At 49.6% G+C, this 21,135-nt stretch overlaps 9 protein-coding genes across 9 annotated transcripts; 4 read left to right on the top strand and 5 right to left on the bottom strand.

The window, feature by feature from the left end:
• Window positions 1–147: 147 nt before the first annotated feature.
• N7471_001439 (COG1/VPS51 family protein) lies at window positions 148–2,620 on the bottom strand (the record flags this gene model as incomplete). Its single annotated transcript, XM_057274160.1, has 3 exons — window positions 148–2,189; window positions 2,246–2,415; window positions 2,478–2,620. 3 exons carry the CDS (start codon window positions 2,618–2,620, stop codon window positions 148–150), a joined length of 2,355 nt encoding a protein of 784 aa, XP_057142339.1.
• Window positions 2,621–2,818: 198 nt separating this feature from the next.
• On the top strand, window positions 2,819–4,156 carry cdc123 (cell proliferation protein CDC123; the record flags this gene model as incomplete). Its single annotated transcript, XM_057274159.1, has 2 exons — window positions 2,819–2,946; window positions 2,998–4,156. 2 exons carry the CDS (start codon window positions 2,819–2,821, stop codon window positions 4,154–4,156), a joined length of 1,287 nt encoding a protein of 428 aa, XP_057142338.1.
• Window positions 4,157–4,623: 467 nt separating this feature from the next.
• Window positions 4,624–5,561, bottom strand: N7471_001437 (dodecenoyl-CoA isomerase; the record flags this gene model as incomplete). The annotated part of the gene is made up of 2 exons (XM_057274158.1): window positions 4,624–5,263; window positions 5,371–5,561. 2 exons carry the CDS (start codon window positions 5,559–5,561, stop codon window positions 4,624–4,626), a joined length of 831 nt encoding a protein of 276 aa, XP_057142337.1.
• Window positions 5,562–5,974: 413 nt separating this feature from the next.
• Window positions 5,975–6,384, top strand: N7471_001436 (uncharacterized protein; the record flags this gene model as incomplete). The annotated part of the gene is made up of 2 exons (XM_057274157.1): window positions 5,975–6,025; window positions 6,115–6,384. The coding sequence occupies 2 exons, from the start codon at window positions 5,975–5,977 to the stop codon at window positions 6,382–6,384; spliced, it is 321 nt and encodes a 106-aa protein (XP_057142336.1).
• A 682-nt stretch (window positions 6,385–7,066) lies between these two features.
• On the bottom strand, window positions 7,067–7,501 carry N7471_001435 (serine palmitoyltransferase small subunit family protein; the record flags this gene model as incomplete). The annotated part of the gene is made up of 2 exons (XM_057274156.1): window positions 7,067–7,314; window positions 7,384–7,501. The coding sequence occupies 2 exons, from the start codon at window positions 7,499–7,501 to the stop codon at window positions 7,067–7,069; spliced, it is 366 nt and encodes a 121-aa protein (XP_057142335.1).
• A 1,097-nt stretch (window positions 7,502–8,598) lies between these two features.
• On the top strand, window positions 8,599–9,282 carry N7471_001434 (peptide chain release factor family protein; the record flags this gene model as incomplete). The annotated part of the gene is made up of 2 exons (XM_057274155.1): window positions 8,599–8,772; window positions 8,881–9,282. 2 exons carry the CDS (start codon window positions 8,599–8,601, stop codon window positions 9,280–9,282), a joined length of 576 nt encoding a protein of 191 aa, XP_057142334.1.
• A 124-nt stretch (window positions 9,283–9,406) lies between these two features.
• Window positions 9,407–13,005, bottom strand: N7471_001433 (uncharacterized protein). The gene is made up of 8 exons (XM_057274154.1): window positions 12,798–13,005; window positions 12,418–12,728; window positions 12,188–12,358; window positions 10,808–12,129; window positions 10,671–10,753; window positions 10,305–10,608; window positions 10,067–10,246; window positions 9,407–10,016 (listed from the first exon to the last, which is right to left on the bottom strand). The coding sequence occupies exons 1-8, from the start codon at window positions 12,856–12,858 to the stop codon at window positions 9,569–9,571; spliced, it is 2,880 nt and encodes a 959-aa protein (XP_057142333.1). The 5' UTR covers window positions 12,859–13,005; the 3' UTR covers window positions 9,407–9,568.
• Window positions 13,006–13,316: 311 nt separating this feature from the next.
• N7471_001432 (Glutamine amidotransferase type 1) lies at window positions 13,317–15,359 on the bottom strand (the record flags this gene model as incomplete). Its single annotated transcript, XM_057274153.1, has 6 exons — window positions 13,317–14,531; window positions 14,587–14,893; window positions 14,964–15,029; window positions 15,086–15,188; window positions 15,245–15,277; window positions 15,335–15,359. 6 exons carry the CDS (start codon window positions 15,357–15,359, stop codon window positions 13,317–13,319), a joined length of 1,749 nt encoding a protein of 582 aa, XP_057142332.1.
• A 930-nt stretch (window positions 15,360–16,289) lies between these two features.
• On the top strand, window positions 16,290–21,020 carry N7471_001431 (putative GTPase activating protein (Tsc2); the record flags this gene model as incomplete). Its single annotated transcript, XM_057274152.1, has 1 exon — window positions 16,290–21,020. The coding sequence occupies one exon, from the start codon at window positions 16,290–16,292 to the stop codon at window positions 21,018–21,020; it is 4,731 nt and encodes a 1,576-aa protein (XP_057142331.1).
• Between the last annotated feature and the right edge of the window lie 115 nt (window positions 21,021–21,135).

The following is a 21,135-nucleotide window of genomic DNA, read 5'->3' as shown; positions in this document are numbered from 1 at the left end:
ATGGATTCTTGTTTGCGTGCTATGTAACCAAGGTATTTTCTGTTCAAAAATAGATTCAAGTTGAGTATGTATCCACTGCTTCTTGAAAGGATAATGTAAAACATATATGGGCATTTGGCAAGATGTAGCATATCCCTAGAGAACCACTCAGTTTCCTACCAAGAGACCAAACAGCAGCTCCGTCCGAGTCCAATACTCAGTTGCAAGCTTCTTGATAGTCTTAACAGTCTCCGCACTGGAACCAGCGCTCTTCTGAGCACGCTCGACGACATCAGCCAGCTGATTTCGCTCGCCGAGCATCTGAGACAGATATATAGAGTCGAAGAATAGCTGGACTTTCCAGTCGCGCAGGCCCTCGACTTGATCTGGGTCCGGGCTTTGGGTCTCTGGTTTCTCCGCAGTCTTATCTTCCTCGTCCTTATCTCCGTTGGCAGTGGGTTGACCATCCTTAGTCTCAGTCTTGCTAGCGGTATCTTCGCTATCGAGATCATCCAAAGCAGATGAGATAGCCGCCCCAAGTTTCCTTTTCAATTCCTGCTTCAACGCCTGCACCGTGGACGGATCCCACAGGTCCAATCCGCAAGTATCCATCGAGGAAGTGAGACGGCGCAGGAGCTTGAAGCTCGAAGCCGAGGGCTGAACCGGTATGGCAGGCTCGCCTTCCCAGAGTGATCGGCCGGGCACGGTCTTAATCTTGCCTGTTTGGGGGTTGCTCTTGGGGAACGGGATCAAGCTCAACGAGCCAGCCTTGGCGACTACTTCTGTTGCAAGCAAATTCTGTAGATCAGGGACGATTTCACTCGAGAAGACAAAGTCTCCAGATACAAAGCCGGCGGGGATATCTCGCCGGATGAGTCGTATAAGCCTCAGTAGGAAAGTGGCTTTTTCACTTGAATGCGAGGGGGTGAATGACTTGAAAGCGCTGCTGAATGATGTCTGGAGATTACTGAATGCGTCGCGAACGGCACAGTGGAGAGAATCCGATAGGTGTCGGGGATCATCTTCGTTGAGTCGTGGTGTGATGTCAATATCTTCGTCTTCGACTTCACCTCCGACGAGAATGTCGGACCATCGCGTGCGGCGTAGAGAATCGATGGATTCGTTGACTTCTTGGATTGATGCCAGCCATGCTTGATACTTCATAAGGACGGTGGAAACGTCTTCGTCACGACCCAATAATCTGTCTGCGACGGTTCGTTTGAATGCCTGTGCACCGTTCGTGTATTCTGCGGTAATGAGATCGGCGTCCCACAGAGATCCGACGGAGCTGTGGTCGGTGTTCTCCCAGTCTGATATTATAGATGAAACTTGAGTACCAACTTCGTCTAGGCCTTGTGCTTGCACATTCAAGATTCTGGAGAGCTGCTCATTGAAGACATTTCGGAGACTTTCGAGGACATTCACTGAGCTGTGAATGGTGGTTGAGCCCCAGGATGATAGCCACAATTCCACAGTCTCTGTACGGAGAGAGAGGAGCTCGGAGAAATCAGTGCTGTGGGCCAGGCTCTTTTGGCAGCCTTCGGACAATTTCTTGAAAGCCTCGAGTGACCATTCCTTGATTGATTCCACGCCCTGCGTTCTGTTTAGTTCGCTGAGCTTGATCCAGGGTGTGAAGTTTTTGACATCTGGAGCTACCCAGCGGCCAAGAACTCCAACCTCCAGCCCATCTAGACTCTGGATCTCTGGGTCGGCGAGGAGGGGTCGAGCTTTAAGTTTCAAGAGCACATCTGAGAATCGATGAGATCGCAAAACCTTTGAGGCCTGAAGTGTCCGAACAAACAGCTGGAGAGCCCTGGGAATGTTCTCACGAGACGTATCCAACTGGCTAACAATGATGTCCAGGCGCACTCGGTGGAAATGACGAATCGCATCATCGGAAGAAGGGCTCTCTACAAGGCAATAGGCAGCCAATGATTCGATGATAATGTCTTCTGTGGCATTTGTAGAGGCAAGGCGTTTATTAATCCGTTTAAGAAGTGTTTGCCGAAGGGACGCTACCTGCTTCCAGAGATCATCAAGGAATGGAGGGAGTGATTCATGTTTCGATAATGTGTTGTGCAGTGATCGGGAAACAACCAGAATCTTCGCAACCAACAGGAGCGAGCTGCGACGTCGCAAAAGCCGGCTAATGGAGGTTGTACAGCGGTGAAGGAGGGAAAGCTGCGCTCCGAATGCGTGCTTCTCTGCATCTATGTTCACAGTATCAGCTCCTAATTCCTAATTTCTTCCCGGGCTAGTTCCGTACCTTTCTCGGCATCGCCAGTCTTTATTTGCCGGACGTGAACATGCTTCCTCTCTATAAGTCGGGGGTTGCACCGGCGTCCAACATCGGCCAGAATGGATTCCACGTCTTGAATGTCTCGGTTCATAGCCACAATTGTCTCAGCAGTTCCAACTAAGTCACGATATCGCGTCCTATGATCAAATTATATCAAGATTAGCAAAAGAACAGCTAATATGGCAAATCAATCACCTACCCCACGAGAGCTCGGAGCTTCTCCCTATTGCTCGCGATATCCCGGCGCAGCTCTTGTTCCACACGGCGGACCGTGGGAATTGGGTATTGGAATGCATCATGCCATGACTTCAGGCTTTGAGGATCGGGTGCCTCAGGAGCCATGTTGACGGGCTAAGTGCTAAGACCGTTGGTTTACAAGGAACAAGTAATCCATGCGACACGGATGCCTGAGAGCCTTAGACCCCTGGGCACTCGGGCTTATCGTTATCGGCACGTGATGGCAGAAAAAAAGTCCCCCGCCACCGAGGGGAACTCGGTCGTCGCCGGACGATCTTATACTTTACACGAACGATATACAATATGCCGTTGATTGAATCTGACCCTGCTATGGCAGAGACGTCATCCGACGATCTTCCAGATCGTCTCCCTTTTCCACCCACCACCTACTCCCATATCTTGCATTGCTCCTATCATGACTGGCATCCGCGGTAAGCTTCCCTATATGACTCAACACCAAACATATCTGACCGAAGTACTAGGTACCGCACGCTTGCTCCTAAGTCGCGCGTCATTCCGTTGACCGCTCCTTTCGTTGAATACCTCCGTGCCGACGGCATTGTTCTTCCACCGGAGGCCGTCGCCCCAACCGACGATGATAACCTAGACACATTCTCCGATTCGGGCGAGGAGGAGCCCGATCCATCTACAGAGTGGCTGGAGATTCACACTCAGATCAAGAATACCATCTCGGATTTCGGCGGCATTGTAACACCGAAATTGAACTGGAGTGCTCCCAAAGATGCAACATTCATGGCCGCCACAAACGACACCCAATGCCGTTCTCCGAATGACATCTACCTCCTCCTGAAAAGCAGCGATTTCATCACCCATGATTTAGATCATCCCTTCGACGACTGTGTGCCGGATACAACTGATGACGAACCCACGCCATCCACCGTTGACTCACCACTGCCGGATGTGCCGTATTCTCTGGTTCTCCGTAAATATGTCAACTTCAACCCTTCGCTCGAGTTCCGTTGCTTTGTGCGCAACCGGGTCCTGCTCTGCATGACCCAGCGCGATCAGAATCACTTCGACTTCCTTTTCCCCATGCGTGATATGCTCCGGTCTCGTATCCAGTCATTCTTCGATGAAAAGCTCAAGAACACCTTCCCCGAATCCAACTTCGTATTCGACGTGTATATCCCCGCACCACATCAGCGTGTTTGGTTGATTGATATCAATCCGTGGGCGCAACGTACCGACCCGTTGCTATACAGTTGGTTGGAGATTCTCCGGATGAAGGATCCGATTGGTGTGCAAGAGGAAGAAGACGATGGAGCAGAAGAGTTTGTCAGAATCTCACTTTCTGATGGTAATATCATCTCTACCGGCACCGCGGAAGAGCTGGAAAAAGAGGATGATTTGAGTTCTTCCGACTCGGAGGAAGAACATGAGGGCGCCGAAGGAGATGATGAACAGGCCCCCTTCCTCCCGGAATTCCGTCTCATCAAGAAGGATGATCCTGAGGCGTACGCATTCAGCTCCACTCAATATTCTGCTCACAAGGTGCCGAGGGAGCTGGTCGATGCTTCGCTTGAGGGGCCTGGCGGCATGAGTGAATTCATGGGCCAGTGGCAGGATATCTTGAAGAAGCAAGAGCAAGAAGATCGGGCCACTAGCAGTGACTCGGAATAAAATAATCTCAACTCAAAGTGCTGAGCGAGATAAATGCATGGATTCTTGGTCTAGTGGCGTTTGACTATAGCAGGGAAATGAATTTATGGGAATTTCAAGGTTGCATTGTGGACTACAGATCAATCCACACTTTATCAATGAATAAATCTCGATATATATTTGTCGCCCTCGGCCTCCAGTAGTCACAATTACCTACTTAAGAGATCTCTGCCAACATTTGCAAAAGACAAAGGTTGTATGCTATGTCGTAACAACAGAGAGGTCTGATTAACTGATTAACTGATTGCACTCTTCTGGTAGTGTTTATTACTGCTATCTTTCGTCTTGAAGATCAAAGTGAAAATCAAAGTAATGCATCAAAGCAGCACTCAAGCCCCCTGAATGTTTATAATGAAAAATAATCCCGGAAAAGTAGAAGAGGAAGACGCACCCTCTAATAGCTCTATACAAAAAATATCATCCAGCAACTAAAGTTTATGTCTCTTCTCACCAGACGCCAACCTGCGGAACTCTTCCTGCGGGAAGCCCTTCATGAAGCGGTCAAGCCCCATAAACGCCTCAAGACCATTCTGGCGATCCAAAAGCTCCCTCTCAGGGCGTCTTACCAGCTCCTTAATCTTCAACAGACTAGTCTGGTTCAAGTGTGTACCAAGACGATCATCAACCTCCTCAAGCACCTTCTTCAAGAATCCATCAGAGTCCTCCTTCTTCCCAGACTCGGGAGTAATAACCTTATTCACAAAGCCAGTGGAAACAAGCTCGTCACAGGTAATCCGCTTGCTCATGATGAGCGCCTCGTTAGCCTTGGCAACGCCGAGGCGCTCGACGAAGGCGCGGCTAGCGCCGCCTTCGGCGACGAGACCGAGCGAGGAGAAGGGGGTCAGGATGAAGGTGTGCGGCGCAGCGTAGATGAAGTCAGCGTGGGCGACTAGTGCGGCTGAGAGACCAACAGCAGGCCCGTTCAGGGCGACGACGAGGATCTTGGAGTGGTTGTAGAAGGTGCGCGTGACGTCGACGTTGTTGGCGACAAAGCCCTTGACAAGCTCGCGGCGCACGTTTGCGTCGTTACCATCACTGCCAGGACGTATGCTTGTTACATCGGCTCCGCTGTGGAGAAGATACAAGTGTTAGATATAGTAGATCTTGTCAAGCTTCCTTTTTGGGACGTAGTTCTGGGATATGTAGGGCTGTGGCTGTGGCTGTGGATGACATACGCAGAGAAGAAACGACCTTTTCCGGTCAAGACTGTAATGAAGATATCCTCTCGTGAGTCAATTTCGCGTAGACGCTCGCCTAGAAGGTAGTATAGGTCGGCATTGAGAGCGTTTAGCTTGTCGGGCCGGTTGAGTGTCACAATCGCTACGCGATCTTGGTAGGTAACGGTGATGAGATTATCGTTCGACATTGTTACTGTATATTGGAGAATGGAACTGTTCAATGGAATACGAAATTAAATTGGGATTGCAATGGTTTATTAATCGTCTCTATGCAAGTTATCCGGGTACAACTTGAGCTTGCGGGGAGCCGAGGCCCGCGGTGAACCAACCGATTGGCGCCTGAGGCAAAGTGAAAGCCCTGTTTGTTCTGTTTGCTTAAATTCCAAGTCATCACGCCCGTGACTGGTCCACGGGCCATGGCACCACTCGGCGATTGAAGATCAACCTACACATTATTGCTGCTTTCTGTCCGCTGGACTAGGGCGATATTACCAATTGAGCATATCCGAACAATAACATCGAACCTCAATCCAGACACTCTTAGCAATACCTGAAGCCCAAACACCCGGAGGAAAAAAAAGCAACGCATCAAATCCATACAATGTCGCAAATCTTCCGCAAGTTGCAGGGAGGCAACCTCGAAGTCCTCAAGGTGCGTAGCTGACAATCAAGTCTCTCGAGCAGGCAATGCCAGCTCCCGCCTTCTATCGCCTGTTCTTAGGACTAACGGAGTCCATGTAGTTCGGGATGTACGTTCTCTTCCCCATCGGCTGGATGTACTATTTCGGTACCAACCTCGACGACCGCTTCGCCACAAAGGGTTTCTGGCCCACTGCCGAACAATCGCACAAGATCCCACTGGATAAGGAGGAGATTGACCAGGAATTGGCACGTATGCGCATGGTAGATGCTATCAAGCGGGAGCAGAGACAGGCGGCGGAAGCACAGGCTCAAGCGCAAGCGCAAGCACAGGCACAGGCACAGATCCAGGCAACGCAGAGTCAGCAATGAGACTGCAATTAGTGGGTATGATTGAGAGGAGCTGGTGGCGTGGTCTAAAATACCACATGCGCTCATTGTCTAAGTCCTCGGGGGAAAGTGCATTGCGAAAGGAGCCACTGGTATTCCCCTTCCCTCTCTTTTGGGGATTGATAATTACCGAGGACAACATTGGCATCGCGCTGGGGAGTTACACATGTGCTGACGATGGGTTTACTTGTACAACACTCTGCTCTGGACATCGAGGGCGTTCTGGCGTTTCCTTTTATATGTTGCATTATTCAACATCATATTGCTTTTTTTTCTACCATCTACATCTACATTTCCTGTACATCATTTTGGAAAAGTGTGCAAATATCAACTTCAATCATGATCACGTTCCAATGATAACACAAATTGGGATCAATCGACCACAGAACTCTGCCGGGAAAGAGGCATATTTATACAGTGTGGTGCGAATGATCCAAAAAAAGAAAATACAAGAATTAATAATAATGTAATCCGCCGCACTGCGACAATGCAAGTCATAGGGATGCCGCAAGTTCCCAGAACAAAAGAACTCCAAACAAGCGCCGGCCGACAGGAAGAGTGGATACGAGGTTCCTTGGATATGAAGCTCCAAGGAGATTAGACGGTTCCTTACTCTTGGCAATAGAGAATGCAAATGCAACCATTACGCATGTCGGACTTTTATTCACAGTTCCGCGATGCGCTCGGTCGAGGTAGCAGCGGCGTTCTTTGCCGTCTCGTACATCATGTCCCCAATTTGTGTGGCCACGCCATTTTCGCCAAAGACCGAGCTGATCGACAACCGACCGGAGCTGAACAAACGCTCACCGGCCCAGTAGTAGTAGAGGCGGCCGTAGATGGCGCGGAGGTGGTCGGGAAGGTAAATGTAAGTGCCCATAGCGATCATGGCGATAAGGCCGAGGAGCAGCGTGTCTGAATAGGGAATTAAATGTCAGCATGGTGTACCAAGAGTATTTTGGACAAGGGACAGGCGCAACGTACTGAAGATGAGCTTCTCAATCGGAGTAAGCATGTAGAGGGAGAAGGTCACCTCATACTGGTAGATCTTCAGTCGCATCCAGCGGAAGAGGCTAGACACGGCCCAGATAATGAAGTCCATGGTTGCGGGGTATTTAGAGGATTGTAGGATGTTCCGGTCTTTCGTTGCTTCTTGCGGCTTGCGGCACGGTTCGGTTGATATTTTTCCCTCTCCACCACCTGGATAAGAACCGCCAATGACAAAAGCGGGAAACAGATCCCGGAGACAGTCGTATCAAACACGGGCACTATATGTATGTCGGGCTGGAATGTGGTGTTGCGAAGGGGAAAAAAAGAGCGATGGTGTTCCAAATCAACACGGCTCGGAGAAGTGTTGACGTGAGGTCGCCGGATATCGCGGAGACGTAGGTGATTGGGGGATGTTTGTTCCAACCAGGAAGAGCGTATTGGCACGGAGACGTTGAGGTGGATTGATGATAGGAGTAAGGGAGAGATGGCGGATAAGAGTCGCGAAGCTGGGGGAACTGCAAAACCCTTCCCCTTTCCGTGTTTGCCGCAAGAGTTTGTACCCAGTACAAGCGTTGACTACCACTTTACAGCTGAGTCCTAGGTACTCGGTACTTCATGTTTCGGAGTATGCACAATTTATTTGTACAATTTAGATGTTACGGCATTAGATAGTATAATTATCTGTAGGCATAGGATATATATATCCTTTATATCTCCTCCATCAATTCATTCACCTATTTTAATTAGTTATTGGTCTTAATTGCACTTATTTCATGCCTCGGTTTGTAGGCAACGGTATTGAGCATAGATGTGCGATGTGCTACTAGCAGGTCCATGTCCTTTTGCTGATCAAGTTGATTTGCCCAGATGTAAGAGACTCAATCTCCGTCTCATGATCCTTGAATAAGTGCGCTACTATTTGTGACCACCTCCTCAGTCCTCTCATTTATCTAGTTGTAGTGAAGAAAGCTTACAAGTCTAGATACCACGACCCCCAAACAACAAAACAGGAACATACCCAATGACATAGGACCTCCATTAATCTAAAATACCAAGCTCGTAGTCTTTAAGTCAACCAGTAGACCACCCAAAAAAGGCAAAGAAAATAATACTCCAGGGCTGCCCGCATACTTCAAGCTTATCTCTTATCACAAACGTCGGCGGCAATAACCTCGACCTTCAACAAACCACCGTACCAGCACTGAAGCAATGTTCTCTCGCCTACGCTGGTGGACATCATCCCGAACACTAGCAGCCCCAGCCCGACTATTCAGCCAAACCCCCATCGTGCCCGCAAAACCCCTCCCCCCACGGCTCAAGATCAACGATGCCGACATATCAATATCATACCTAAAAGGCACTGGGCCTGGCGGACAGAAGATTGTACGTCCCAAGACCTAATCCCATTCCTAGACCATGACCTCCCTCTCCTCTCTCTTCCCAGAACCCACCGCCATCCCCAACCAGCAGACCAAACCTAACCAAACCTAGAACAAAACCAACTCAGCCGTCCAAATCATCCACAAGCCCAGCGGGGTGGTAATCAAATGCCAAGCGACGCGCTCGCAGTCGCAGAACGCGAAGATTGCGCGCTCGCTGCTCGCTGATAGAGTCGAGGCGCAGGAGAAGGGGGATACGAGTCGGGTTGCGATTAAGGCTGCGGCGGCGAAGAAGAAGAAAGCTAGTAAGATGAAGAAGACGAGGAGGAAGTATCGGGAGCTTGGGGAGGGTGCTAAAGAGGGGGAAATTGTTGAGGAGGAAGAGGACGAGGTTGAGATTATATGGGACGATGATGTAAAGGATGGGGAAACCAAGGAGACTGAAACTAAGGAGACTGAATCGGAAATTGGGGGTGAGGCTAAACCCTCTGAAGAGTCTGGAAAGGGTGTATGATGTGAGATTTATATTGTTGCATGTGTTTTGGGATTTTGTATAGTAGGTCTACTGCATTGATGTTTGAGCGCTTACTTTTGAAAAATCTACATTCTCATGGATGTTCTTCTAATGGAAAATCAAGCAAACATTTATTTCATGGATCTAGTGTCTCATCGCAACATACATATGTGTAGTAGGGGAAGTTGGGGAAATGATTGCATTACTCTGAAGGAGAAAGCAAACAAGCATAGGTTGAACTTTTTTAGTTTCTTGGAAGAGAAGGGGGATATAGCAAAGCCAACTACTAAGAAATGTAACTTCCCAGCACAGCCTTCGACTGGTCGTCAAGACGCTCCTGGGCAAATTGGGAGATACGGCCATTCTGCTTCTTATCGGCCTCCTTCAGGTATGAGCCCACCCAAGCCTTGAGGTCGGCACCAGTCTCGGGCCACGGGTCCTTCTGCTGGGCACGGATGGTGTTTAGAGGAGTAAATCCAACACCAAATGACATGTCTTCAATGTCTGCATCATTAATGAGATCATCCCTGCTTGCGGGCAGCGGCGGAAGCTCGAGGAGCTTGAGCAAGGCGGTGCAGGTGAAGCCCCATCCCTTCTGGCTGTAGCGAGTGGCAAAGGCCTCCGAGTTGGCAAGGGTCTTGGTGAAGGAGATGATAGCTGTCTTGCGATCCAAAGGCCGGGCAAGCTTCTGGGTTTCAGGCAGGATGACGTTGACATAGATGGGGGTGAAGAGTCTAGGCATACATTAGCATTTGAGCAATTTATATAGGGTGATGATACATACCCCTCTTGCACCTTGTCGGTGACCTGGATGACAAAGTCCGCGCTGTAGCCCTTGTTGTCCTGTGCCGAGATGAAGTGGAAGAAGCGGATAAAGCGCATAGTCAGGTTCTCTGTCTTGGAGTTCTGCAGACGTTGAAGGATAATTTGCATGATCATGACAAAGTAGTTCTCAAGGGCAGTTCTAGGGAAAGTGAAGTCAGATAACCGTCAATTGGGCGCTTGGAAGATGTGATACGTACGGTGGGAAGTTGGCAACAACTGTCTCCAGGAGATCAAAGCCAAAGCGTTCATTGGCCTTGGTAGAGACTAGCTTCTGGAAAATACCAAGGATGGGCTCGATCTGGTTGTGTTCAATGATGAACTGCGAACCACGCGGAATGATCGAGGAAAGTAGCCGGACCAAGGCAGGAATATTTCCCTTCGAGTCCCACATAATGGGCATCAGGATAGGGCCAATAAGCTCCTGGTAGTAGGTGGGAAGAGTGCCGGATGGGTTGGCCTCGAGCAGCGCCGCGAAGAGCTGGAAAACGTAGGGCATGAATTCTGGAACTTGTCAGCAAGGGGTCGTTCTGACAAAAACATCGACTTCGTTTGATTTGACTCACCCTGGACATCATTCTGGAGGATAGCTGCGAAGGGCGCATAAAGAGCCTGCTCGAGCTTGTCGGGATTGGCGGGAGCAGCAAATCTATCATCATGTCAGCTTCTAGCACTTGGAAACGAAAAATGTGTAGGAACATACCGGATGAAGGCGCCCATGGCTTCGAAGTGGAAGTAGTAGAACCGGGGGTTACTTGGGTTCGCGCTGATGATACTGGTAATATTAATGAAGCGCTGGAGGACAAGATCGGTGAAAGGTACCACGCCCTCCTTGATAACAACCAAAACCCGCATCACGCAACGCATCAAGAACTCATTCTCTTGGACTTTTTCAGGGGCCGGGTCACTCTGGATCAGCTGGAAGATGTGCTCGAGAAGATCCTTAGCAAGCGGTGTGATTTCAGCGGGTGGAATGACTGCCTGTCCTTGGCTGTCGGTGAGGAAAAGTACTCGCTCTAAGGCAATGGCAGCGTACGTGTAGACGACAAAGTTCGACGAGGCCAAGTGCTTCACCAGCACAGGGAGAACCTGCTGCCATTGTTCCTTGGTGATGATACTGCGGAAAGTGTACAAATACTTGATAGCGTCGACCTTCAGGATAGGGTGAATGCCATCCTCGTTGATAAGATCCGCGGCGAGGTTCTGCTGGAAGTAATCCGTGATGCTGACCAACTGGTTGGTGGCAGTGACACCGTGCGAGGAGGTCGCAGTGCCCTTGGCGGCGATAGCGGAGTAAAGGTACGTCGCTGTGTCCTTGGCCTTCCAGTTGGATGAATCCTTAGCATACTCGGCCAGGTAGTGCTGGGTATACTTGAGGACAACCTGGGTCACTGGCTCTTCGAATTTCTCTGCCAGTTTGCGGAGGAAATCAGTGGCAGCTCGGCGTCTGGTCTCGCTATCAGACCCTTCCAAGTCCCGTCGAATGAACTCAATTGGCTCATCCTCGAAGAGTTCTTCGTCGGACTCGCGGAGGCTCACGTTTGGCAAAATGACCTTTTCAACAATCTGGCCCAGGGTTTCCTCGGCTTGGAAAGAAGCGGCATGCTCGGGCATGCCTGCAACAGATGTCAAGAAGTGCAGTGCTCGGCTGACCAAAATATCATACTTGGTCTCCTGGCCGATGGTTGTGAGGAAGTTCCATGAGCTCCCAATGAACTGTCCAACGTGAGGCTGGAACACATCCATGTACTTCTGCACGTAGAGAGTCAAAGCCTCGAAGATTCCAGCGCGAACATATTCTAACGGACCAGCCTCCGTCTCGTCGTCGGTGTGGAGTAATTGGTTATCATAGGTCAAGTATTTGAGGAAGATTGTCGTGATTCCGGAGATGTTGTCTTCGAACATGGGAGGAAGATCGTGGGAGGAAAGGTCGTAAAACAGCTTGACCATGAGGTTGAGCTGAGTGAACCCTTGGGTCAGGTTCTCTTTGTTGGTCTTGTTTTGCTCAAGATAGTTGTCCAGTGCCTAGGATGTGTTAGCATTCGGCCCACCGAAGCAAAACTGGGTAGAAAATTGAGGATACCTCAAACAGGGCCAGGAACGGAGTACCGAACTTGCCAAGAACGTGGTTGATTTCGGTATACAGCGCATCGGACTGGAACAAAGGTCTCCATCTCTTGAAAATTGAGTGGGCGACTTGCAACACACCAATGTTGACGGTGGGGTTGCCCGGTGACAGCTTCGAGACAAGGTCCTGGAGAAAACAAATTGTCAGAAATAACATTGCAATCCTTTTGTTGAGTCGCAACTTACATCAACCAAAGTATCCCACCGCTCCCAGAAGTCACTGTCAGCGATCACACTGACGGCTTCACCCAACTGGCTCTGTATCCCTGGCGGAACCGAGATCATCAAGGAGATCAGCTCGCGCTTGAGAGTGTTAACTTCATCCTGCTGCAGCTTGTAATTTCCATCTTCGTCCGTCCAGTTGCGCTTGATGAAGTTCTTGAAACAAAGAGCACTAGCAAGACGTGTGTTGTAAGGTGTAGTCTCCGATGCGGTGATGTGAAGAAGCTGTAGCGAGAAACCGGGCTTCTGTTCTTCCTGACGAAGAGTAATCTCGGCTGAAAGAAAAAAGAATCACATCAGTCAACACTGCTTCCAGCACTCGAGGGTCAAATCTTTAAACTCACCTGCCTTGTTTTGCCTGGGGTCCAAGCTTGCCTCTAAAAGAGCTCCAAGACCCTCCGCCATCTTGTTACGTGGGGTATCAACACAGGTGAGGGGAATAGATAGGAAAGGGAAAAAAAGAAAAGATGGATGGGGACAAAAGAAGATTAAGTATTCAGAAGACTCAAAGGGGAGCAGGAGTGTTGACAACCACAGAAGGGAAAAGATAAAAGATCCAAAGCTCAAAGATAATAATGCGAGCGCTCAATAAATTGTAACAGCCCACATAAACACTGAAAGTACGCTAATCCTAATAAGGTTAGAACGTCACATGCTTGAGCCTCTCTCTGCCTCAGGCATGACATTTGATATTCTGAAGCGCTTCGTATGGAGTATTAAAAAAAAAAAAAAAAAAAGGGAAGATATGTATAATTGAAGAGTCGTATTATGTGGTAAATATTTTTATTTAATTCTCTATATTCATATGCTTTTCGTGACAATTACAAACTCCTATGGAACCATCATTTGGAACCATTAATGCTTTAGACAACAATGTTGCCAACGCCGTTAACCAAATCCATCTCCTTGGCCTGAGAGAAAGCCTGGACCTGGTCGAAACAGCCGGCTGCGGCGGAAAGGAATCCGAGGAATGGCTTGCTGGGTGCCAACACACGAGAAATGTACTCGGGGTGGAACTGAACACCCACGAACCAGGGGTGGTCCTTCAGCTCGACAATTTCCATGCGTTCACCCTGGTCATCCTTGCCAATGAAGTGAAGACCGGCAGCCTGGAGCTGATCGATATACTCGGGGTTGACTTCATAGCGGTGGCGGTGGCGCTCATCGATAGAACTGCGGTCCAAGCCGTAGAGAGAACGGAGCTTAGACCATTCGGTATTCTCCTGGAAGAGGGTAGGACGGGAACCAAGACGCATAGTACCGCCGAGGTTCACCTGGTCAATCTCAGGCATGTACACCACGATCGGATGGCTGGTAAGCTCGTCAAGTTCAACCGAGTTGGCACCCTCGAGACCACAGACGTTACGAGCGTATTCAATCACGGCAATCTGCATACCCAGGCAGATACCAAGGTAAGGCTTGGACTTGGTACGGGCGTGGTGGGCAGCGCGTATCATACCATTGGTGCCTCTGGTACCGAAGCCTCCTGGAACCAAGATTCCATGAGCAGTGTGGACATCATACCAGGCCTTGTGGTACTCCTTGGAGTTAGTCTCCTCCCAATCGGTTTCAAGGTGCGAGGCATCGACCCAAATGATGTTGAGCTTTCGGCGGGAAGCCATAGCCGCGTGCTCCAGGGACTTGATGACGGACAGATAAGAGTCGTGGAGACTGACATACTTGCCAACCAGAGCAATATTGACAGTTTCAAAAGTGTGCTCCTGCGCAGTCGTAAGGGTCTTCCACTGTTTCCAAGTGGACTGACCCTTGAGCAACTGAGTCTGAGAGATATCGACCTTCTTCATGTTGAGAAGATCGCCCAGAACACCGAGGAAACCTTGCTCCTCGAGAAGCAGAGGGACGTGGTAGGTAGAGCTGACATTGTGCACCCCAATCACCTGCTCTGTCTCAACCTGGCAGAACATGGCAATCTTATCAGTGGTGGCCTTGTCAAGGGGTCTCTCGCAACGGCATGCAATAAGATCTGGGCTCAAGCCAGCTGAGCGAGCGTCCCGGATAGCCTGTTGGGTAGGCTTGGTCTTCAATTCATCGTGGATGACGGGAACCAAGGAAACGTGCTAGAAAAAAAAGTCAGAATTGTCTGGGATGGAATGGTCTGTTAATTGAACATACGATCTGGACGAAATTGTCCTTGCCAGCCCGACGACGCAGTTGACGCAGAGCCTCAACGAAAGGAGCACTTTCAATGTCACCAAGTGTGCCACCCAGCTCGATAACACAAACATCCGGCTCCTCGTTGGTGTCGTCAGCGGGGGTTCTAGCCACACGCTCGATCCAATCCTGGATGGCGTCTGTCAAGTGCGGCACAATTTGCACAGTGCGTCCAAGGTAATCGCCACGACGCTCCTTCTCGATCACATGCTTGTAGACCTTTCCGGTTGTGATGTTGTTATCCCTTCCAAGGGTAACTCCAAGGTAGCTAGACCGCAGAATATCAATTAGTCTCTAGTTGTTTGACTTCCAATAAACCCATGAAGAGAAGAACCTACCGCTCATAATTTCCGAGATCAAGATCCGCTTCGCCACCGTCGTTCAACACGAACACCTCTCCGTGCCTAAGAAATCATCGTCAGGAACAGCGTTCAGAATTGAGGACTCATCAACCACATACTCGGTAGGGGCCATGGTTCCCGCATCGACGTTCATATAAGGGTCGATCTTGATCGAGGTGACTCGAGCACCCTGAGTCTTCAGCAGCAAGCCGGTACTCGAGGCTGGAGAAAGTTAGACCGAGCGGACTTTTTCTAGTTCGATTTATAGAGAGGTGTACCAATTACGCCCTTCCCGATGCCACTGATGACACCTGTTATACATGAGTCAGTTACTGCTTGTTCATAAGAGATTGACTCAGAATAAATACCTCCAGAAACCACAACGTACTTCATCCTGGCGATGATGGGGAGGAAAAACCCGACTGAGACAAGATATGTGAGATTTGATATTGAGTTTAAAAAGAATGACCGGTATAACCAAAGACCCTCGAAAAGAAAAGAAATGTAGGGTGCCGTTCCTGGCTTCTGCCAAGGGGGAAGAAAGAATGAAATAATTTTTGAAGCCGCAAAAAAAGCGCCTTTCCGTGGTCACCGCCCCCCCACTTTGATTGACTTTTCTGCCTTCCCGATAACTGTGAGTCATGTGATTGGAACGAGATCAAAAGGGTAAAGAGAGGGAATATGTTTCAATAGTATGTACTCTATAGAAGGGAATCCCTCAGAAAAACTGCATGTAAACAGCCCAATAGCTACCTCCATATATCCATGTATAACCTCAACTTTTTCACGCTCATCACTAACAAAGTACATATAACAAGTCTGAACTTAACCTCGGCCTCACCGCCCTTTCTGCCAGGCGGTGTGTGACATTAGTACTAAGTACATCAGGTGATTGGGCTGGAATATCTTCATCTCCAGTGCGTGATTGATAGCCCCCCTCAATCCACATCACATCACTTGTCTGCTGTGTCATCGATCTGGTGGGGTACTGGTTCCATTGATATTCATCATCTGACCTTGTTATCCCGGTCCAATTCACTATCCGGTGCCGATCAAGCTCGTTTTGCGCGCCGATATTGATCACCAAATACCCACTGTCGCAGCTTGCTAGACATCATTTGAGTCCCTGCACGTACATTTTCTGGTCATAGGAGCTTCCTATGTAGTTAATAGCTCTTATTTGTCACTTTTAAAAGGTAAAAATTCCCTATGTGTCCTTCGATGTTGCCTATCATGGATGATGCAATACCCGGACTAACTTGGCTGTCCAATAGTTCACAAACCACGTCGTCCTGACTCTACTCTCTTTCTGCCACTGGGCGGATGTCTTCCGATGACGTTTCACACTTCTCACAGCACAAACCCTCGTCAACTAGCTTCGCAGATGTCTTCAAAACTCTAGGTGTCGGTCGACCCAAATCGCATTCCCCAGTCTCATTACAGGAAAGCAGCAGCGACTCGCCGTCTCACACGGATATTCGCGGAACAAATCGGCGTACGCACGGTTCCGAATCAATGCATCGTGGCAGCGTCGTGTCGAGTTCCTCGGACACTCCCAGTGGCCTGGACTTCGAGACGTCACTCCACAATCTATCGCAAAGGCAAAATTTAACCCAGGCGATTGAGGAGGCGGAGGTTTTATCAAAAGGTCTCTCATGGTTTACCTCCGAGCAGTCCGTGGTGTTGTGGGAGGCTGCCGAGTACCTCTTGCGTCATGAAAGCTCGTTGGATGCTCAGCAAAGTGGTGCCAGATTATTAGAAGCGATCGCAGCCCGTCAAGATCTTTCTCCGCCCGCTAGGCGCCTGGTTTTTGAATCGATAGCTTCTCCAGCCGAGCCGGATGTGATTGCTGCGCGCGTACAGTCGTTGATCTCCCTATCAGATCATGGCAGGAAATTGGATTTCACGGGTTCCTCAATTCTCCATATCATCTCCTCGTGGATTGTTCCGTTCTATGAGACAATCGCATCTGCACGATCGAAGGCGAAAAAGGGAAAAGTGGTTAAATCACACGGACCTAGTCACGATGAAGCAGTGTTTGGAGATCTCTTCCAATTTGCGGTCGACCTCATCACTTTGCAGCGGAAACAGCCAACCCAGGAGGAAATCGAAATGCTCCTCACAGAAATTTTTACAATTTGCAGGAGAACCAGTGTCGCTGCGGATATAAAGAACTCTTTGGCCGTGTTCGACGCTGTCATTATGTATGCCGATGTTCCTGACATAAGCTTTCCAACTCTCCTGGAAGTCCTTTGCAGCATCCATGCATCAGTCAAACCCCTCTCTGGGCCCACATCGCGAGCAGTGCGCAGTCTGGCCAAATCACGAAGGCAGGCGGAGATGGTAAACACACTCCATGACTTCCTAAGGGATTCGTGCGCCATCGAACAAAGTCGGAACTTGAATGTTCTCCGTGGTACACTCTATGTGTTTTCGGATTTTGTTCGTGCTCATGGCCAAGATGGCATGCCCCAGCTTCCCTTTGATCAACTGATGGAATCATTGCAAGTCATTGCCCAAAAGGATGATAGCAGAGTGGATGCCGACCTGTTGGATCTGTGTCTAACCATTTTGGAAGGAGACTATGTTCGAGTCGCATTAGAACAGGATTGGATGGCATTTGCCAATCTTCTCATACTCTGTTCTCGCCGGCTCGTGGACGAGTCAGCACCATCCCCTACTTCTACAACTAGCCCTCAGCCCAAACCTACGTACGACGAAACCAAATCCTATATTCTGGCTAATCTCATCCGCATTGCTTCTGTCCTCGAATCTCAGTGGGAACAACTCAACAGAGAGCAAAAGCAACATGCGGTCCGGTTCCTCATGAAGATATACCAGCACATTGAGCCCCCACAGGCTGAACTCATCATCAATTCGATGAGAGAAGACAAACTTTGTCATCCTTCCAACGACTCAAATTGGGCTCAACATTGCCGTGAGCTGGTCGAGTGTTTCGTTCAACCACGAAAACAAAGCTCGGACATCCGCATCCTAGCTTTGGACACGTTGAAAGAAGCTCTTTCCGGCCATGAGGATTTGCTTTTCTCCCAGGACCACGGTCTTCTCGGGCTTCTATTGAAGGATTTCTCGGCAGAACACGATCTTCTCTTCTTGGAGTCCCTAGTATCTTTGTTAACCGGCCCGGCGATACAACACAGTGATGATGATGCGTTCAAGTTGCTGATAAGCACCATTGGAGCACCGATGCAGACGGAACTTAATCGAGACGAACCGCGCGAGCATCCTCCGAGCCATGGATCTCAACGCCGTACATCCACCACTAGTGTATTGGAGTTAAGCCTGACAAATGTCTGTGCTGTGGGCCTTGTGAAGATGATGTTGCGTGCCTTGAACCTCTCCTCAACCAAAGCTGTGATGGTTTTCGAGGCACTTCTAGACATTGCTCAATCTCCAAGTCGACCAATAGACTCTCGTTTGACGGTGTTAAAGCTACTTTTCCGACTGCGATGTGACTCCGCTGGATCAGTCACAGTCATATCAACATCGGAGAGTGACTTCTTGATGAACGTGCTGGGTCGCAATCTCGATGGTGGTTCTAAACTACAGGCCCCCAGTGATAGCCCCACCCGCGATATTCCTCAGCATGATAACTCGCCAGTCTCACCAACCGGAAAGCTTCCGATGAGAGAGGCTGCGTCAACTTCCATGTCGAAGTCGGCCCCGGGCCGTGGCTCTGTCTCTGCCCGTGGATCAAAGCTGATGGCCCCAGTGTGGACATACGCTCTGCCACAAGTGCTTCCGGAGCAACCACCTGGAGAATCTAGTCCTGTCGTATTTGCTTACGCCCACCCGGAGGAATCTTTCCCCGCCGAATCAGCAACAACAGTAACAAGAAACACAGGGCTGTTGAAGGTCAAGATGTGGCTTGAAGTTGTGATCACCTTGTTGCAACGAGAAGTCGACTGGGATGTTTACAGCTACATTCTTACTCATATCGGACCTCAGCTTGGTAACAAAGACTTTTTCAGAGATGCTATCCCTCAGATCACGCTCCTTCGTAGCATTTTATGTGATCAGGTCAAGAATGGAACCTTCCACGAGCCTCCTGAGACTACCGGATTGAAAAAGAGCGATGTGGCTGCCTGCATCTTCGATGCGCTTTGCATGCTTGTCAGCTACCATGAACACTTTGCCAAGAGTGAAGAGGATGATCTCGTCCGAGCTTTCATGCAGGGTATCATCGGATCATGGGGCGGCACATCCCGTGGGTGCATTCAAGCACTGTCCCTCTGTTGCTATGAAATCCCAATGTCAGTCACGAAATCATTGAACAGCATTCTTGATAGGATGTCAAAGGTGATCACCATGTCAAACATTGCCGTCCATATTTTGGAGTTCCTAGCTCTGCTTGCACGATTGCCCGATGTTTACGTCAACTTGCGTGAGGAGGAGATCCGCACTGTGTTTGGCATCTGCATTCGATTTTTGCAGACCTCTCGAGAGCATCGGTACAAAGCCGCTGAATTGGCTGCAAGGGCCTCTCTGCCGACCCAACCTCCTCAATCTAGGCTCAGTGCCGGGGCCAAGGAAATTGCCGCCCATGCAGCTGAAGCTGTTGAGACCTCCCAAGATGGAATGTCAAAGTATATCTCGAATCTCACCTACCATGTCATGGTCTTCTGGTTCTTGTCTCTTAAGCTCCAGGATCGACCCAAACATGTGAATTGGATCACTAGCAGACTCATATATCACAACGAACATGGAAAAGAGGTGGTAGAAGAACAAAGCCAAGTATTCATTGATTTGATGCAGCGAGTTGCTTATTCGGATCTTGGAGAGACCATCCCCTTCGAAACATTCCCTCCTTCCCCTGAGGATGGCCCAGTTGCAAAGAAGTCGTGGATTGTTGGCATGAGTATCGTCACCGTCGAGAGCGCCGGATTATCTGGATTGTCTCAGATTACGAAGCGCCAGGCATCTGGTACCACATACTCTGTCTATCAACAGCGGACGGCCCCAGTTCTGCCGCATCAAATTCCTCCAACTCCAGATGCCCATTTGCATTCCGACTCCATGCGCACGGCAATCCTTCCGAGTCATATCATGCTTCAATTAACTGCCACTGCATTCCCTACACCTACGGTCATGCAGCCCATCCCGGTTCCGGAAGACGATATCACTCGACGTGCAATTAGTAACTTTGATCGCACCGACATTGTGGATGGTCACCGGATCGGCATTGTTTATATTGACAATGGCCAGACAAAGGAGGCGGATATTTTAGCCAACACTGGTGGCTCTGCGGATTATGAAAACTTGCTGTCAGGATTGGGAACCAAAGTGTCGCTTCGTAACCCTCAATTCAATCCGCAAGGATTGTATGCCGATACTGATGGAGAATACACCTACGCTTGGCGGGATCGTGTGACTGAAATTGTGTATCATGTTGCAACTATGATGCCTACGGACTTTGACCGTGACCCGGCCTGCGTCAACAAGAAACGGAACCTTGGCAATAATCATGTCACCATCGTGTTCAACCGATCCAACTTGCCCTTCAACTTTGATACAATTCCATCCGAGTTCAACTCCATCAACATTGTCATCACCCCGTCATCTCGGATTGCCTACGACGAAAGTGGCAATGCCAATGGTGAGAAAGACCCGCAAAAACTCTACTACAGCGTGCAGGTCTTGAGCAAGCCCGGATTCCCAGACGTCTCACCTGCTGCGGCACCAAAGGTCATCTCCGGCAAGAACTTGGCAGCCTTTGTTCGCATTCTTGCCCTCAATGCGTCCGTCTTCTCACTTGTCTGGAACAACAAGGGTGGCGAGCATACCTCGTCCTGGACCACCCGTCTGCGAGAAATCAAGAAAGTCCGCGAGCGGGCTCTCACGGCCCAAAGCCAAGGCTCTGAGGCTGTCGAAGGGGCTTATCCAGGTCTACGGCGGAATACCAAAGCCAACATCTTCTCGGAGGAACTACCCTCTCGTGCACCTCAAGTACAGACCGATTTCGCTGCAGAATGGAATGCAGCGGCAGACACGAATATTGTCCAGAATTTGGATTTCTCACGCTGGGCCCGCTGATTCATCTTTCTTGCCGAGCGTCTTGGCGATGACAATCTTGGGCGAGATGACCTCTGTGTCTATCCTCTCCTCGTTTATACTGCCCGTATCTGCAAGATCCCCTCTCCTCTCACTT

This window comes from Penicillium samsonianum (assembly GCF_028829775.1).
Source record: "Penicillium samsonianum strain IBT 33392 chromosome Unknown utg000001l_segment0_segment0, whole genome shotgun sequence".
Taxonomy (NCBI): domain Eukaryota; kingdom Fungi; phylum Ascomycota; class Eurotiomycetes; order Eurotiales; family Aspergillaceae; genus Penicillium; species Penicillium samsonianum.
Note: the sequence above shows the minus strand (reverse complement) of the source record. Positions and strands in the feature narration are given on the sequence as shown.